This window comes from Delphinapterus leucas, chromosome 15, assembly GCF_059928025.1.
Source record: "Delphinapterus leucas isolate spDelLeu-1000000601 "Yukka" chromosome 15, BTC_Dleu_Yukka2, whole genome shotgun sequence".
Taxonomy (NCBI): domain Eukaryota; kingdom Metazoa; phylum Chordata; class Mammalia; order Artiodactyla; family Monodontidae; genus Delphinapterus; species Delphinapterus leucas.
Genome location: NC_143143.1, coordinates 8,839,211 through 8,853,562, shown reverse-complemented (window position 1 = coordinate 8,853,562; position 14,352 = coordinate 8,839,211). Strand labels below are relative to the sequence as shown.

At 47.3% G+C, this 14,352-nt stretch overlaps 1 protein-coding gene across 1 annotated transcript; it reads left to right on the top strand.

Annotated features, from left to right (window-relative positions):
* The first annotated feature begins 3,087 nt into the window (after positions 1-3,087).
* RHBDD2 (rhomboid domain containing 2) lies at positions 3,088-14,135 on the top strand. The gene is made up of 4 exons (XM_022588053.2): positions 3,088-3,317; positions 5,394-5,801; positions 10,570-10,720; positions 13,161-14,135. The coding sequence occupies exons 1-4, from the start codon at positions 3,140-3,142 to the stop codon at positions 13,516-13,518; spliced, it is 1,095 nt and encodes a 364-aa protein (XP_022443761.2). The 5' UTR covers positions 3,088-3,139; the 3' UTR covers positions 13,519-14,135.
* The last annotated feature ends 217 nt before the right edge of the window (positions 14,136-14,352 follow it).

Here is a 14,352-nt window from a genome sequence, read left to right as displayed (position 1 = left end):
CTTATATGGGGCACCTAGAGTGGTCAAATTCATAGAGACAGAAAGACACATAGTGGTTGCCAGGGACTGGGGCGAGTAGGGAGTGGGGAGTTATCATTTAGTGTGTATAAGATCCAAAGAATTACAGAGATGGATGGTGTTGATGGTTGCACAACACTACTGAGTGCACTTAACACTACTGAACTGTACACTTAAAAATGGTTAAGATAGTAAATGTGGTGTGTACTTTCCCACAATGAAAAAACATTGGGAAAAAAACCCACATGCATTTATAACCTTACAGTTCTGGAGGCTAGACGTCTGAAATGGGCTTTACAGGGCTACTTCAAGGTGTCAGCAGAACTGTGTTCCTTCTGGAGGATCTAAGGGAGAATCTGTTTCCTCGCCTTTTCCAGCTTCTAGCGGTACCTTCATTCCTTGACTCGTGGCCCCCACCTCCGTTTTCAAGCCTCATAGCTCCACCCTCTGCTTCTGTCATCACATTGCTGTCTCTCCCTCTGACCCTCCTGTTGCCTTAAAAGGACCTTCACAATTCCATTAGGCCCACTCAGATAATCCAGGATAATCTTCCCGTCTCAAGATCTTTAACTTAATCATACCCACAAAGTCCCTTTTGCTACATAAGGTAGCATATACATAGAATCTGGGGATTTGGACGTGGACAGCATTGCTCGTGGGTTTCATCTAGAAATGTCCACACTGGTATGTGTGCCCCCTGAGAAGTCACCTGTCCCCCAGCCTCCAAGTCTGGCACGTGGAAAACTAGACGCTCTCCAAGGAGGAGGATCCTTGGTGGAACCGTAAACAAAGGCATCTCCAGGTAGCACATCTGAGGCCTGGAAATGTTTGCAGACCAAGAGTGAAAAGACAGGACAAAAAAGATTCATGGTACTGGGTTGTCCCCTTCCTGAGCCCATCTGCTGAAGAAGGCTCTGCTTTGCTCGTGACAGTCCTCTGTCCCCTGAGCTGAAGAGAAGGTCTTGGGGTTTTCTGGGGGCATAATTGGAAAAAATGAGAAGAGGGAGGCAGAATCAGAGAGAAGGGAGACCATTGGGTGCTCCCTGCATTAGACTACACAGCCCTTGGCTGTAGGATATGTGATGTCACCACAACTCTCATCCTGCCAGGAATCCAAATGCAATTATCCCCAACCCCCTGGTAAGTGGCGAATGTATCAACACTCCATATGCGTTTGTTTGTTTATGGAGTCTTAGAACTGAAGGTCCAAAAAGATTTTAAAAGGCATCTAGTTCCACCTCCAAACTGATGCTTGAATCACTTCAGTTTTCTCATCAAGTCCCCAGATTGCCTCTGCTTGCACATTGTAGTCACAGGGAGCTCACTACCTATTAAGGCAGCTCATGCCACGGATAGACAATCCAAACTGTCAGAAAGTTCTTTCTTTTTTTAAAAAATTTACTTATCTATTTATTATTTTTTGGCTGCATTGGGTCTTCGTTGCTGCACACGGGCTTTCTCTCTAGTTGCGGTGAGCAGGGGCTAGTCTTTGTTGTGGTGCACGGGCTTCTTATTGCGGTGGCTTCTCTTGCTGCGGTGCGTGGGCTTCAGTAGTTGTGGCACTCGGGCTCAGTAGTTGCGGCTCACAGGCTCTAGAGCACAGGCTCAGTAGTTGTGGTGCACAGGCTTAGTTGCTCTGCGGCATGTGGGATCTTCTGGACCAGGGCTCGAACTCGTGTCCCCTGCATCGGCAGGCAGATTCTTAACCACTGCGCCACCAGGGAAGTCAGAAAGTTCTTTCTTAAGTCAAGTGTGTCGCCCTATCATTTCCAGGTCTCCCCTCTGGAGTAACACAGGATAAGTCTACTCCCCCTCTTCAGGAAAGCCCTTCACATAGTTAGAGCCAGTGGTCTGGACCACTGAAGCTTCTCCATGGAAGTCTCCCTGGTCCCTTTAATTGTCCCTCATCAAGATATGATTTGAAATTTCTCCCTTTCCTCCCAGTCCTAGCCACTTTGTGTTGGACAAGCTCTAATTTTCTACATCCTTTTTCAGAATATATGTCTGAAAGTAGACCTAGAACTCCTGGAGTGGTCTGATGGGCACAGAGGAGATGGGACCATCACCCGCTTCCTCTTTCCAAGGCCCAGACTTTGGTTCCAGCAGCCCAAGTCCCCACTCGCTAGTTTTAGCTGCTCCACCACACTTCTGATTCCCGTTTTGCTTCCTGTTGAGTAAAACCTTAATTTTCATGCCCACTGCTGCATCGTGAGCAGCATTAGTTTAAATATACATAGCATTCATTGAAATATGTCCCATTGCTGTATATTTATATCCAGAAAATTACATGGTTATATTTTAGTACTAAACACAAAAGACGAAAAGAATCTTAGGTTCTCTTCCTGAGGTTCATGGGCACACAGACATTGCCAGAACTACTGAGGGGGGCAGACTAGGGCTGGGAACGGATCTGAATGTCCAGCACAGACAGTGAAGCATTTGTTTATTTTTCAGTAGTCGAATTTACATACATGTAGCAGTAGGCAGGATATTAGAGGGAAGTAGTGAAAAGGGAAGAAAATCGGGGCCTAGCAAACAGGAATTCAGATCCTAGTCCTACTGCTTCCCACTTGTGACCTTGGGCAAGTCACCTTCCAAAGTATCTGTAATCAGGGAAACCATATTCCAGTTGGCTACTTTAAACAGCTGTTCTCTGGTGAAAGTGCTTTTCAGACTTTAAGGGCTGAAATAGACCTTGGTTATCACTGTTGCTACATTACATCCCTTCAGGGACTTCAGTAGAATCCCTCCTTCCTCTCCCACGCCTGTTTCTCTAACCCAGGCACCTTGTCAGTAGCCAATTCCAGGCCATAGCAACTGGGGGGAACCTGAGTTCTAATTGTCTTTGCCATTTAACTGCATTACCCTGACACCAGTTTCTTCATTGGTATAATGGGGGTAAACACAGAAAAGGGGGGTGCTGCCGCCAGAGGGCGCTGTCCTACGCGCGGGGGAGACTGGCCAGCGCGACCGGATTGGGCAACTCTGCACGGGGCGGGGCGTCGGGGAGGCGGGGCTTCCGGCCACCTCCTCCGCTGTTGCCATGGGAGACAGCCGCAAGGAGGCGGAAGGAGCCGAGAACCTGCCGGAGCCGCCTAGGGGAGCGGGAGCCTTGGCGGCCATGGCGGTCTCGGAGCCCGGGTACCGGAGCTGGTCCTTGTGGCCCGAGGTGCCATCCGCCACCTTCTTCACCGCGCTGCTCTCGCTGCTGGTGTCTGGGCCTCGCCTGTTCCTGTTGCAGCCTCCCCTGGCGCCCTCGGGCCTCTCTCTGCGGTCCGAGGCCCTGCGCAACTGGCAAGGTGAGCTGGGCGGGACCGGGCCCCGGGTGCCAGCCCTTTTCCTCCGACCTCGCCAGGCCCTGGGCTCTGGCCTCCCAGCATCCGCGTCACCCCGCCTCCGTCCGCATCATCATTCTGCCCACCTGGAAGACTAGCCCCATATTCCACGTCTTTGTGCAGAGCCCCATCTTCGTCACCACTGTAATGCTTCCCTACCCAGATTTGTTCCCTTCCCTGTCGCCATCCGACTGGTCAAGGCCCCCATATCCATTCGTAGCAAATAGGTTTCATTCACCCGTGCTCCATCACCAAGGAGGATTTTTCTGTTCCCCTCCCTTGTCACATTCACACCTACGTCTGCTTTAAGGGCCCAACCCCCCACTGAAAAATTTTTTTCTTTCGCCTTCGTCAAGACACTTGAGCTTTATCTGTGGCCACCCCTATAAGATCCTGGCTTCCTGGGGTTTAGAATTTATTGTGCTTCTTCGTTTTTATCTTAATCCTCACTCCGATTCCCTGCTCATGGCGGGAGGGGGTATCTTGTACCTTTGGGAGAGGTGTTTGTTTTCTCGGGGAGGGTGAGAGATTTTGCAGACCAATTACGTATAAACATCGGCTCATAAAAGATGTTCTTAGTCTCTGTTTCTTCCCCATTCTTTTCTGGGGAGGAAAATGGGAAATTTGCATGACTTCTTGTTTTACAAAGCACATTCACATGCATTAATCTCATTTAATACTCACGGTGATCCCATGACGTAATGTAGGCTTTATTGTTGCCCATTATTTAGATGAAACTGAGGCTTAATGCGAAGACTCGCAGAGCTATTGAGTTATATAATTGACACAGGAACCCAGATTTTTCTTTTTATTGTGTGATGTGTTGGGACTGGAACCTTGGGGTTTATGATCCCCAAATTATATAGAATTGCTTCTAGAATCTTCACATTTATACTTGGGATTTCAGTGTCAGAAGCACTCAGCAAGCAATGAAGTACTCTTCAGATAATGAAGCCTTACAGAGATGGCCTGACTGAGGTACATGGTTCATAGCCTGCCTCCCTGCTCAAATCTAAAACTGGTCCCTCCCAACCCCACCTGAGGTACACACAGCACATCTGTCTTCAGAGACAGATGCAAAATGCCAGCCTAAACTGAGCTCCCTTTTTTTTCTTTACTTCACGGCTTCTCTGGGGCTCACAGGCAATGTGAGTATTAGACATGTAAGCGACCTTTGAGGGCCTCGAGTGTATGCCTGTTATTATACAAAGAGAGAACTGAAGCCGATAGGGCCTGTGACTTGACTGAGCTCAACCGGCCTGGATGTGATAGAGCCAAGATTCCACGCCAAGCCTTTAGGCTCCCAAGTCCAATGTTACTGCCACTTCACCAGTCCCCCTCCTTCAGTTTAGTATTTTGGCCTGTGGGGATGTAAAAGTACATAAGAGAGAGGACTGGTTCTAGGAAAATAAAAGTGAGATTCTTTGCTGTCTTATTGCGTATAAAGCGTGGCTCTGCCTTGAAGACTAGATCAGCACTTTCAAGAAAGACTTCTGAGTTCTGTATCTACATTATCAGTGATAGTTTTCTAATCTTTACAGGTGCAAAATAATTCATGGTCCCTTTTTTCTTCCTCTGAACAGCCACTATGGAAGGAGAGGTCAGGATTACAGCCGAGGAGACGGGCACAAAGAGTGTTAAGTGACACCCACTCAATCCACCTGAAGCCGTTACAATTAATTAACCCTCAAACTGCCCGGTGAGATAGGTCAGTATTAAAACCTAAAAAAGGATTATAAAGCACATTACAAATTTAAAGACCATCCCATGCTAAAAAGTGTTATTTTTTTCCCCACGTGGAAGCCAGTCACAGATAAGACTTGCTCCAGGTCTGGGAAAGAGCAAAGATTAGACATCCACGCCTCTACTTTGAGTCCTGGGTCCTTCGTTGTTGCCTCCCTCTGCTTATCCCACTGGCTCCGGGCTGATTTTCACTGGCAATGAGAGCCAGCTACTCCCCGTTTCCTAGGTGGGTTGTAACCTGGCTTTCCCTTCTTGGAACAACCCACCATTGGGCCTCTAACCCAGTTCCCTCTGCAGTTTACAGGCTGGTGACTTACATCTTTGTCTATGAGAATCCAGTCTCCCTGCTCTGCGGTGCCATCATCATTTGGCGCTTTGCTGGCAATTTTGAGAGAACCGTGGGCACCGTCCGCCACTGCTTCTTCACCGTGATCTTCGCCATCATCTGTGCCATCATCTTCCTGTCTTTTGAAGCTGTGTCATCGCTGTCAAAGCTGGGGGAGGTAGAGGATGCCAGAGGTTTCACCCCAGTGGCTTTTGCCATGCTGGGAGTCAATTCCGTCCGCTCTCGGATGAGGAGGGCCCTGGTGTTTGGCATGGTTGTGCCCTCATTGCTGGTGCCATGGCTTCTGCTCTGTGCCTCCTGGCTCATTCCCCAGACCTCTTTCCTCAGTAACGTCTGTGGACTTGGAATTGGGCTAACATGTATCCTTCCTAGAAGGTAACTGTAGAACAATGACATGCCAAAGGGTGAACCAAGTTGTAGGGCCTGGGGGTGTCAAGTAGATAGAGCTGTGTGCTCAGATGTAGGTAATCTGTGTGCTAGCTTCAGCTTTGAAAACCGTGTGGCCTTGGGCAGGTCACCTCCCTTCTTTAGGCCAGAGTTTTCTCATCTGGAAAAGATCACCACAGCTCACTCCTCACACTGGCTCAGCACTGCCAGTTAGTAAAATATTCTGTATTGATTTTTTCCAAGGTGTAAACCTACATTTGACTAATTTTTTTTATTGGAGGAACCTGAACTACCCGTGGGCTGGAGATGTTCCATGAAAGGAATAGGAAACAGGTTTGTTTGTTTTTGTTTGGCTTAATCTATTTCTCAGAAGAAAAAAAAAAATTTTTTTATGGTAGGCTTTTACCATATGGGTAGTTAAAAACTTAGGATAAGCCTCATATTCCTTGTATAAATATTCTGGCAATTAGGGGAAAGTATTCTAAAATACAAAGTGGGTTTTTTTTTAAACATCAGAATGGTAGTGTTTGGAGTTGGACAAGGTGCATTCCTGACATATCTTACAATTTGTGATTCTATGAACTGTTAGTGTGGGTAGTGTATAAATCCACATTGATAACATTGTTCTTATGTATCTTATTTTTAAATTCTAGTTTAATTTCATTGGTTTTAAACTTTTTTTCCTAACATGAAAATTTAAAGCTATACACTCCCCATGTAAGCACTACTTTAGCTGTATCCCACAAATTTTGATACGTTGTGTTTTCATTATCACTCAGTTAAAAGTATTTTCTAATTTTCCTTGGGATTTCTTTTTTGATCCAAGGGTTATTTATAAGGGAGTTGCTTAATTTCTAAATATTTGGTGATTTCCCAGCTTTCTTTCTGTTATTGATTTCTTATTTTATTTCATGTGGTCAGAGAAAATTCTTTGTAAGATTACAGTCCTTTAACATTATTTCTGGCCCAGCATTTGTTACATCTAGGTGAGTATTCTGTGTGTACTTGAAAGGAATGTGCATTCTGCAATTGGTGGGTATAGTGTTCAGTATATGTCAGTTAGGACAAGGTATTGTGTTGTTCAAATCTTCTGTATCCTTATAGTTATTCTATTTATTACTGGGAGAACACTGTTGACATCTCCAGGTAATACTGTAGATCTCTCTTTTTTGCTTTCAGTTCTTATCAGTTTTTGGCTTCAAGTGTTTTTGAAGTTCTGTTTATTGGATACATACACATTTGGGATTGTTATATCATCTTAATGAATTTACCCTTTACTGTTATGAAATTGACCCTTTAAATCTCTGGTAATATTCTTTGCCCTAAATTCTTCATTGTCTGATATTAATTTACTTATTCCAGCTTTCTCCTTTCTTAGAATTAGGATTTACAAGGTATATATTTTCCCATCCTTATATTTTTAACATGTTTATGTCTACATTTAAAGCATCTTTCTTGTAGATAGCATATAGGTGGTTCTCTATCTGACAGTCTGCCTTTTAAAGGCTTGTTTAGCCCATTTGCATTTAGTGTAATTATTGATATAGTGGGGTTAAGTCTACCAGCTAGCTTTTTGTGTTCTCTTTGTCTCAAATGTTCTTTGTTCCTTTTTACCTCTTTTCCTGCCTTCAATTGCATTTTTTTTTTTAGTATTTCATTTTATCTTCTTTGCTTATTAACCATGCCTCTTTGTTTTATTTTTTAGTGGTTGCTCTAGAGTTTAAATATGCATTTTTAGTTTATCACAGGCTACATTCAGATAGTATACCACTTTGTATGTAAGAATCTTATTCCATTGTATTTCTGTTTTCCTTCTTTCCATCCTTTATGTTATTGTTGTTATGTGTTTTACTTCTACATATGTTATAAACCTCACAATACATTGCTGCTTCTCTTGCTACTCTTTAAACAGTCAATTATATTTTTTTAAAAAGCAACATTTACTCACATATTTATCATCTCTATTTTTCTTCATTCTTTTGTGTAGATCCAAATTCCCATCTGGTATCATTTTCCTTTAGCCTAAAGAACTTCCTTTAACATTACAGTAGGTATGCTGGTGAAAAATTCTCTCCATCTTTGGTTCTTTGAAAATGCCTTTAGTTCACTAAATATAGAATTCTAGCCTTCTATGATCTCCTTTCACTTCTAAAGATGTCCTTGCATTACTTCTGGTTTGTATTGTTTCTGATAAGAAATCAGTAATCATTTTTATTGTTTCCCTATATAATTCATTGTTTTTCTCTGGCTCATGTCACAATTTTTTCTTTATCATTGGTTTTTAACTATTATCTTGTGCCTTGAGGTGGTGTTTTTGTGTTTACCTTATTTACTTGGAGTTTGTTGATCTTGGATGTGTGAGTTTAGAATTTTCATCAAGTCTAAAAAAATTATCGTCATTATGCCTTGAAGTATTTTTTTTCTATCCTCTTTTCTCTTCTCCTTGTGGGTTACCAATTACATATATATAAGCTACATGGTATTGTTCAGTGGGTCACTAAGGCTGTTTGTGTTTTTTTTTACTTTTTGCCTTTTTTCCCTTCTACATTTCAGTTTGGATAATTTCTATCCCACTGCCTTCAAGTTCAGCAGTCTCGTCTTCCGCAGCGTCTACTCTGCTGTTAAACCTACCCAGTTAGTTTTTCATTTCCTGGTGTTGTATATTTCAGTTCAAGAGGTTCTTCTTTGTGGTTTTCATTTCTGTATTGCGATTCTTTATCTGTTTGTTATGTTTATGTTTTCCTTTAAACACATTCACTTACACATTTATAATAGCTGTTTTAAAATACTTGTCTCTTAATACCATCATCTTTGTCCTTTCTGGACCTGTTTCTTTTGACTGTTTTTCCTCTTGATTACGGACCCTATTTTCTTGCTTTGTCCCTTGTCTTGTAATTTTTTATTTTTTGATAAACATTGTGAATACTGTGTTATCAAGGGCTGAATATTGTTGTCTTCCTTTAAAGAGTATTTATTTTCCTAATAGGCAGTTAATTTACTTGTTAAGGCATTGCCTTTTGGGGGTCTCTTCTGAATGTCCTGGGTGTTCAGTGAAGTCTCTTTACTCTGGTTAGAACTTGAGCGTGTCCCTGTCCTGTGGGAGCTCCAGGAGTTGTTAATCTTACAGCGCTTTGATAGTTGTTGTTTCTTCAGTAGCTGTTCTTTGCCTGACTGGAGGAGTCTCAGCCTATGTATGTCTACATTAGTGTTTAGCTAAAGACTCGGGGAACCTCTTCGGGCCCAAGGGACCTGTGGCCCCATCCAGAAGAAGAGGAGGAGCTGCTTTTCCCTCGTCTCCATTACTGACCTGTAAATCCCAGGCATTTTTTCCTCCCTGAACTCTTTGTCTCTCCAGCTCAGGGAAAAATACTGTACCCTGCTTGGATTCCCCGTGCTCGCTTTGGCAGCACACACACTAAAGTTGGAATGATACTTGGATTCCCGTTCCTGTGCTGTGGTTTAGAAAGTGCCTCCAGGCAGAAAGCCAGCTTGATCTTGAGGCTCACTTAATTTGTTTCCCTTCTCTTAGGTATCACAGTTTGGTAGTGTTTGTGGTCCAAAGTCTGAAAACAATTGTGTGAAATATTGTATCCTGGTTTATAGTTATATATGTGGGAGGACTAGTCTAGTATTATTACTTCATCAGAGTCAGAAGCAGAACAAATTCTTGAGACCATTCTGAAGCCATCAGCCATGACAACTTTTGACTTCCTTACAGCATTGGTTACCACCTGGAATCAGTATTTGGAAGCATACTGCCATCCCTGAAAGAATTTAGAAATAGCAAGGGTGTATTTGTTTATCACAATGACTAGGTACTACTACCATTTGGTGGCTGGTGGCCAGGAATGCTAAATGTCCTGTAATGAGTGGCACAGTCTAGCCCAGCAGAGAATTATCTCGCCAGTAGTATTCTAGTTAAGAACACTGCCATGAGGAACAGTGTTCTTTTGGTGCTTCTGTACAGTCTTCTGTCTGCCAGCACCCCTCTTCTAGCTATTGCTACTCACAATTTAGGCTTCAACATCCTCATCACATCCTTAGAGAAAAATTTCTCAGATCTACCTAGGCTAGCTTAAGGTCCCCAGCGTGGTCATCCATAGATAAGCTTTTGCCCGTGGCCACTTATTCTACCCCAGTACTTGGTACGTACTAGATGTTCAATGAATATTTGTCGAGAGGACGGGTGGATGGTTGGATAAAGGCTGACTCTTTGGCTGTCTAGGCAGTGATGGGCTGACACAGGTCGGATGACCAGAGTACCATCACATCCCTGGGACCTCCCAGGGCTGCCACAGAGGCCCACAGGAAGCTCAGTTGGTCACATTGAGACAAGGTTCCTCCTATTTGGGACAAAGTACAAGAAGATGTCAGTCCTCCCAGAGGGTATTAGGATAGCCTCCTGCTTCATCCCACTGGAAAGACAGAGATGTGTGCTGGCTTCTGACTGTGATTGAAGGGGCCAGAGGGGCTCAGGAGACAGGATGGGTGTGTCTAGGGGAAGGTGAAATGTTAGCACCTGTCTGCCCTCTCCTGTTGCTGGGTCATGTTCCCTCTGAGGTACAGGGGATAGAAACTCAACTCTTGGTTTCCCCTGAGCTTGAAACTCCAGTCAGATATTATGGTGGAATAAGCACTTAACTCCCCTGTACAATCAATGTGGGCACCTGTGTCCTATGAGGAGTGTTCAGCCCTCCTCCCTTTAGCTGCCTCCAGTTTTCCTTAATATGCCAACCTCAGATGGCTTCACCTACTGCTACTCCATCGACCTCCCAGAGCGAGTTGCACTGAAGCTCGACCAGAAGTTCCCCTTCAGCCTGATGAGGAAGATTTCGATGTTCAAGTACATCTCCGGCTCTTCAGCTGAAAGAAGGGCAGCCCAAAGCCGGAAGTAAGTTATAGAACTCTGTGCTTTATTCCTAAAGCAATTCCTGGGCCTCTAGAGGGTGTGACTCGTTCACTGTCCTGGGGAATAGGCAAGAGGGTGTGGGCAGCCTGGGCCCAAAAAAATCTGTGCACAAATTTCTCCCGAGCACCCTAGATTCTGCCCAGCTGCATCTGAGGTAGGGGCCGAGCAGGAAGGGGCTCTTGTGCATAATCCCGAGTGACTTGTGGCCCCATCCAGTGGCATTAACAGCCCTCAGCGCCAACAAGCACCCTGTGCAGGTGGGATTGGGCTCCTGCGTGTGACGCTGGTAAGAAGCACAGTCCACGCAACTGACTGGGAGCCTTAGGAGGTGGCACGGCCCGAACCTGAGAGGGTTTTCTTGGCCACCTGGCAGGAGAAGGCGAAGCTTACTGTTTTCCAGTCCAGGCACGTTAACTCTCAACGGAAAGTCCTGGGCAAGCCGCCAGAGCTCACGTAGCCTGACTCCCTCCTTTCAGAGAGAGAGCCCAAAGGGGACAGGAGTCTGCCTCCAGGTAACACAGGGCAGGAGAGCCCAGTCTAGAGCCAGGGGCCCCTGCTTCCGGGTCCTCCAGACTCCGTGTCGCTGGGGCGCACACTGCCGGCCTCGGGTGGCCTCCACTGGTTTCTGCCAATGCTGAGAGTTCACAATAGAGGAGGTTTCCTTTCCTTCAAGTCCCTCCCAAAGAACGGATTCAGTACAAAGTCAAGGTGCTTGTCAGTGGCCCTTTTCTGCTTCAGCTGTGCAGTACCTCTTGCCCCCGCGCTGCCCTGGAGGCATGACTTTGGCTGAATTGGAGTCTGCTCCTTGTACTTTATTTTAGGAGGTGGACACTCCAGCCTTCAGCAGCTCAGAGCCCTCTGACCATTTCTTTATTTTTATTTTTATTTTTTTCACCAGGCCGTACGGCTTGCAGGATGATCTTAGTTCTCTGACCAGGGATCGAACCCAGGTCCCCACAGTGAAAGCGCTGAGTCCTAACCACTGGACCGCCAGGGAATTCCCCACTCTGACCATTTCTTAAAGGCAGGGACGGGTACTGGGAGAAATAGAAACGCACACTCACCCATTTTGTTTCAGGCAAGTAATTCCTGGAGTCTAAATGGGTGGGAAGTGTTTAAATTTAGAATTAGGTGTATTGTAGCTTTTTGGCTCTTAATTGCTGTTCTCACAGAATCTAGAGAGAACTTAAGGGTCCACGTTTGCAAATGCTCTCTCCCCCGCCCTCTCCCGTGAAGGAATCCCCTCTAAGACAGCTGACGATGTTCACCCCTGGCGGCTGGGGGCTGGCTCTCCAAGGCAGCCCCTAATGAGAAAGGTCTTCCACGCTGAATCGCAGTTACTTCTCTGTAACCGTGACACCGTGGTGCCGGGTGATCCTGCTTCACCACGACGCGCTGGTCTGGCCAGGGGCCATGGTGACCCTCTCAGCTCCTTCTGTGTCCCTTGCATGGCGTGGTGTTCGATCCCTCGTTACCCCGGCCTGCTGTGGGCACCCGGAACAGAACGTGATGCCTCGGACGGCCTGACCACGGGACACAGTATTAGAACATGTGTGTTTCTTTCGGCAGAGGACCTGACCGCCCGGACAGCCTTGCCTCCCTGGAGGCTCTTGTCAAGCTTCTTAGCGGCCAAAACCTCTATGTTTTTGAAATGCCAGAAGTGCTGTCAGGCGTCCTGCATCTGCACTGAAGCAGCTGACTTGTAAGCTTAGGTTTGGATTGAAATGTGTACAGGTTTAGTCGAGTTACCTGACACAGGTATCAGTGGTGTTGACATCTGTGCTTCATATTTGGAACTCTGCACGAAAGTCACAGGCTAAAACCCTTAGAATGTGTCCCCCTTTGTGGCCCCAGCCGCGCGCGTCTGTGGTGGGGTCTCCAACCTCAGCACAGACAGCTCCCCACGTCTGTCATGTCGGTCCCTGCCTGCCAGGACTTTGAGTTGTGAGTCTTTATTCCTGAAGACGTGGGTAGAATATCTCCCAGCAGACAAGGCCTGGGCCCAAGCCCTGTGTTACCCGTTAGAGCCTTCCGCTCCTGCCTCCCACAGAGGTGGATCCATTCTCTCCGGGGCCAGTTGCTGAGCCAACCACAAACACTGGCTGCTGTGATCTGTCCCCATCTCCATCCGGTCCATCCAGTTTGCAAGCTGCTCTTACACCTCAGGGTGTCTCAGGCATGGGCCTGATACCCCTTCTTCCTGCTGACTTACTGCAGGACCGTGAGTGGGCCCTGCCGCCTCTGGGCATATGTTTTCTGTCCGGTTGAGATTGACCTTCCTCCCCACTTGGCACTTTTACAGCTGGTTATAGGAACCGTCCACAGCACGTTGTAACAGAAAGCAGTATAGTGACCCACGCTTCGCGCCTGCGTGCCCCGGCATGAGTGGCTGAGTGACCATTTTCTCTCTGTTCCTTTCCAGGCTGAACCCTGTGCCTGGCTCCTACCCCACACAGAGCGGCCACCCTCACCTGGCCCCGAACCACCCTGTGGCCCAGATGCAGCACACCAGTGGCCAGAAACTGGCCCCCTGGCCGTCCTGGGTCCCTGGGCACACGGCCAGCCTGCCTCCGTACCAGCCCACGTCCGGCCTGTGTTACGTGCAGAACCATTTTGGCACAGTTCCCAGCTCCTCTGGTGTCTACCCGGCTTCTGCGGGTGCCTCCCTGGGGGTCCAGCCCCCCGCCCCCCTCAACTGCCCCGGCACAGTGCATTCCGGGGCCCTGGCCAGTTCAGCGACTACAGGCTCCAAGGAGTGCTCAAGGGTCCTGATCCCCTGAGAGAGAGTTTCCAGGGAAGCGATCTCCCATCTCGGCCTTCCGAGGAAGGTCCTCTCTGAGCTGAGATGTTCTTGACAAAAAGTTACTTACTGAACACCTCTATGTGCCAGGCTCTGTGTTGAGTATTTTGATATGTGTCTCTGTTTCATTCTCATTCATCCTCATGACAACTTGGTGAAGTACAGCTTGTCGTCCCCAGTTTACAGATGCAGAAAGCGTGCAGTGAGGTCACGTGGCCTTGTAGTGGCACAGCTGGGGCGCTTGGCTCCAGGCCCAGGCCCCGCCCACCCACTGTCCCGCCCCCCACAGGACACCTGGGAGAAGAGGGCATTGGCGGTCAGTGACTCGTTTCAGCTCTCCGTTTCCTTCCTGTCCTCGTACGTCGTGCTCGTGGTTATGCCGTGTTCGTGTGACTGCGCGTGCCTTTGGGAGCTCCCGGCTGGTGTGCTCGCCACTCCCCAGGCCTGTGCGGTGTTCCTCCCTTGCGGTGACCCCCCCGCCCCACACCCAGACTTCTGCCCCGGAAGTGGTGAGACGGGCCAGCGTGAGCCGCAGCAGCATGCTTCTGGATCCATAGTGTTGATTACCTTTGTATAAAGAAACAGCCTCCAACCTGCCCTCGGTGTGTGGTGTCTTTGTGGTCTGGCCGAGGAATACAGAGGGCAGCGAAGAGAAGCACACCCAGGTCAAGTCGGGCAGACGACTCCCCAGCGGGCATCTGGCGTGAGGGCGTGAGTTGAGAGGGTCCCCAGAGAGCTGAAAGGACAAACGGGAGAGTTTGGCAACCCTGAGATTGGCAACAGCGGGGAGCCGCTGTGGTGTTCCCAGGGCTCC

Excerpts from the sequence above, each read along its gene's own strand:
- RHBDD2 (XM_022588053.2), top strand. The coding sequence starts at position 3,140 with ATGGCGGTCTCGGAGCCCGGGTACCGGAGCTGGTCCTTGTGGCCCGAG. Across the intron at positions 5,802-10,569 it reads ACTTGGAATTGGGCTAACAT|ATGGCTTCACCTACTGCTAC; the intron begins GTATCCTTCCTA and ends TGCCAACCTCAG. Across the intron at positions 10,721-13,160 it reads AGGGCAGCCCAAAGCCGGAA|GCTGAACCCTGTGCCTGGCT; the intron begins GTAAGTTATAGA and ends GTTCCTTTCCAG.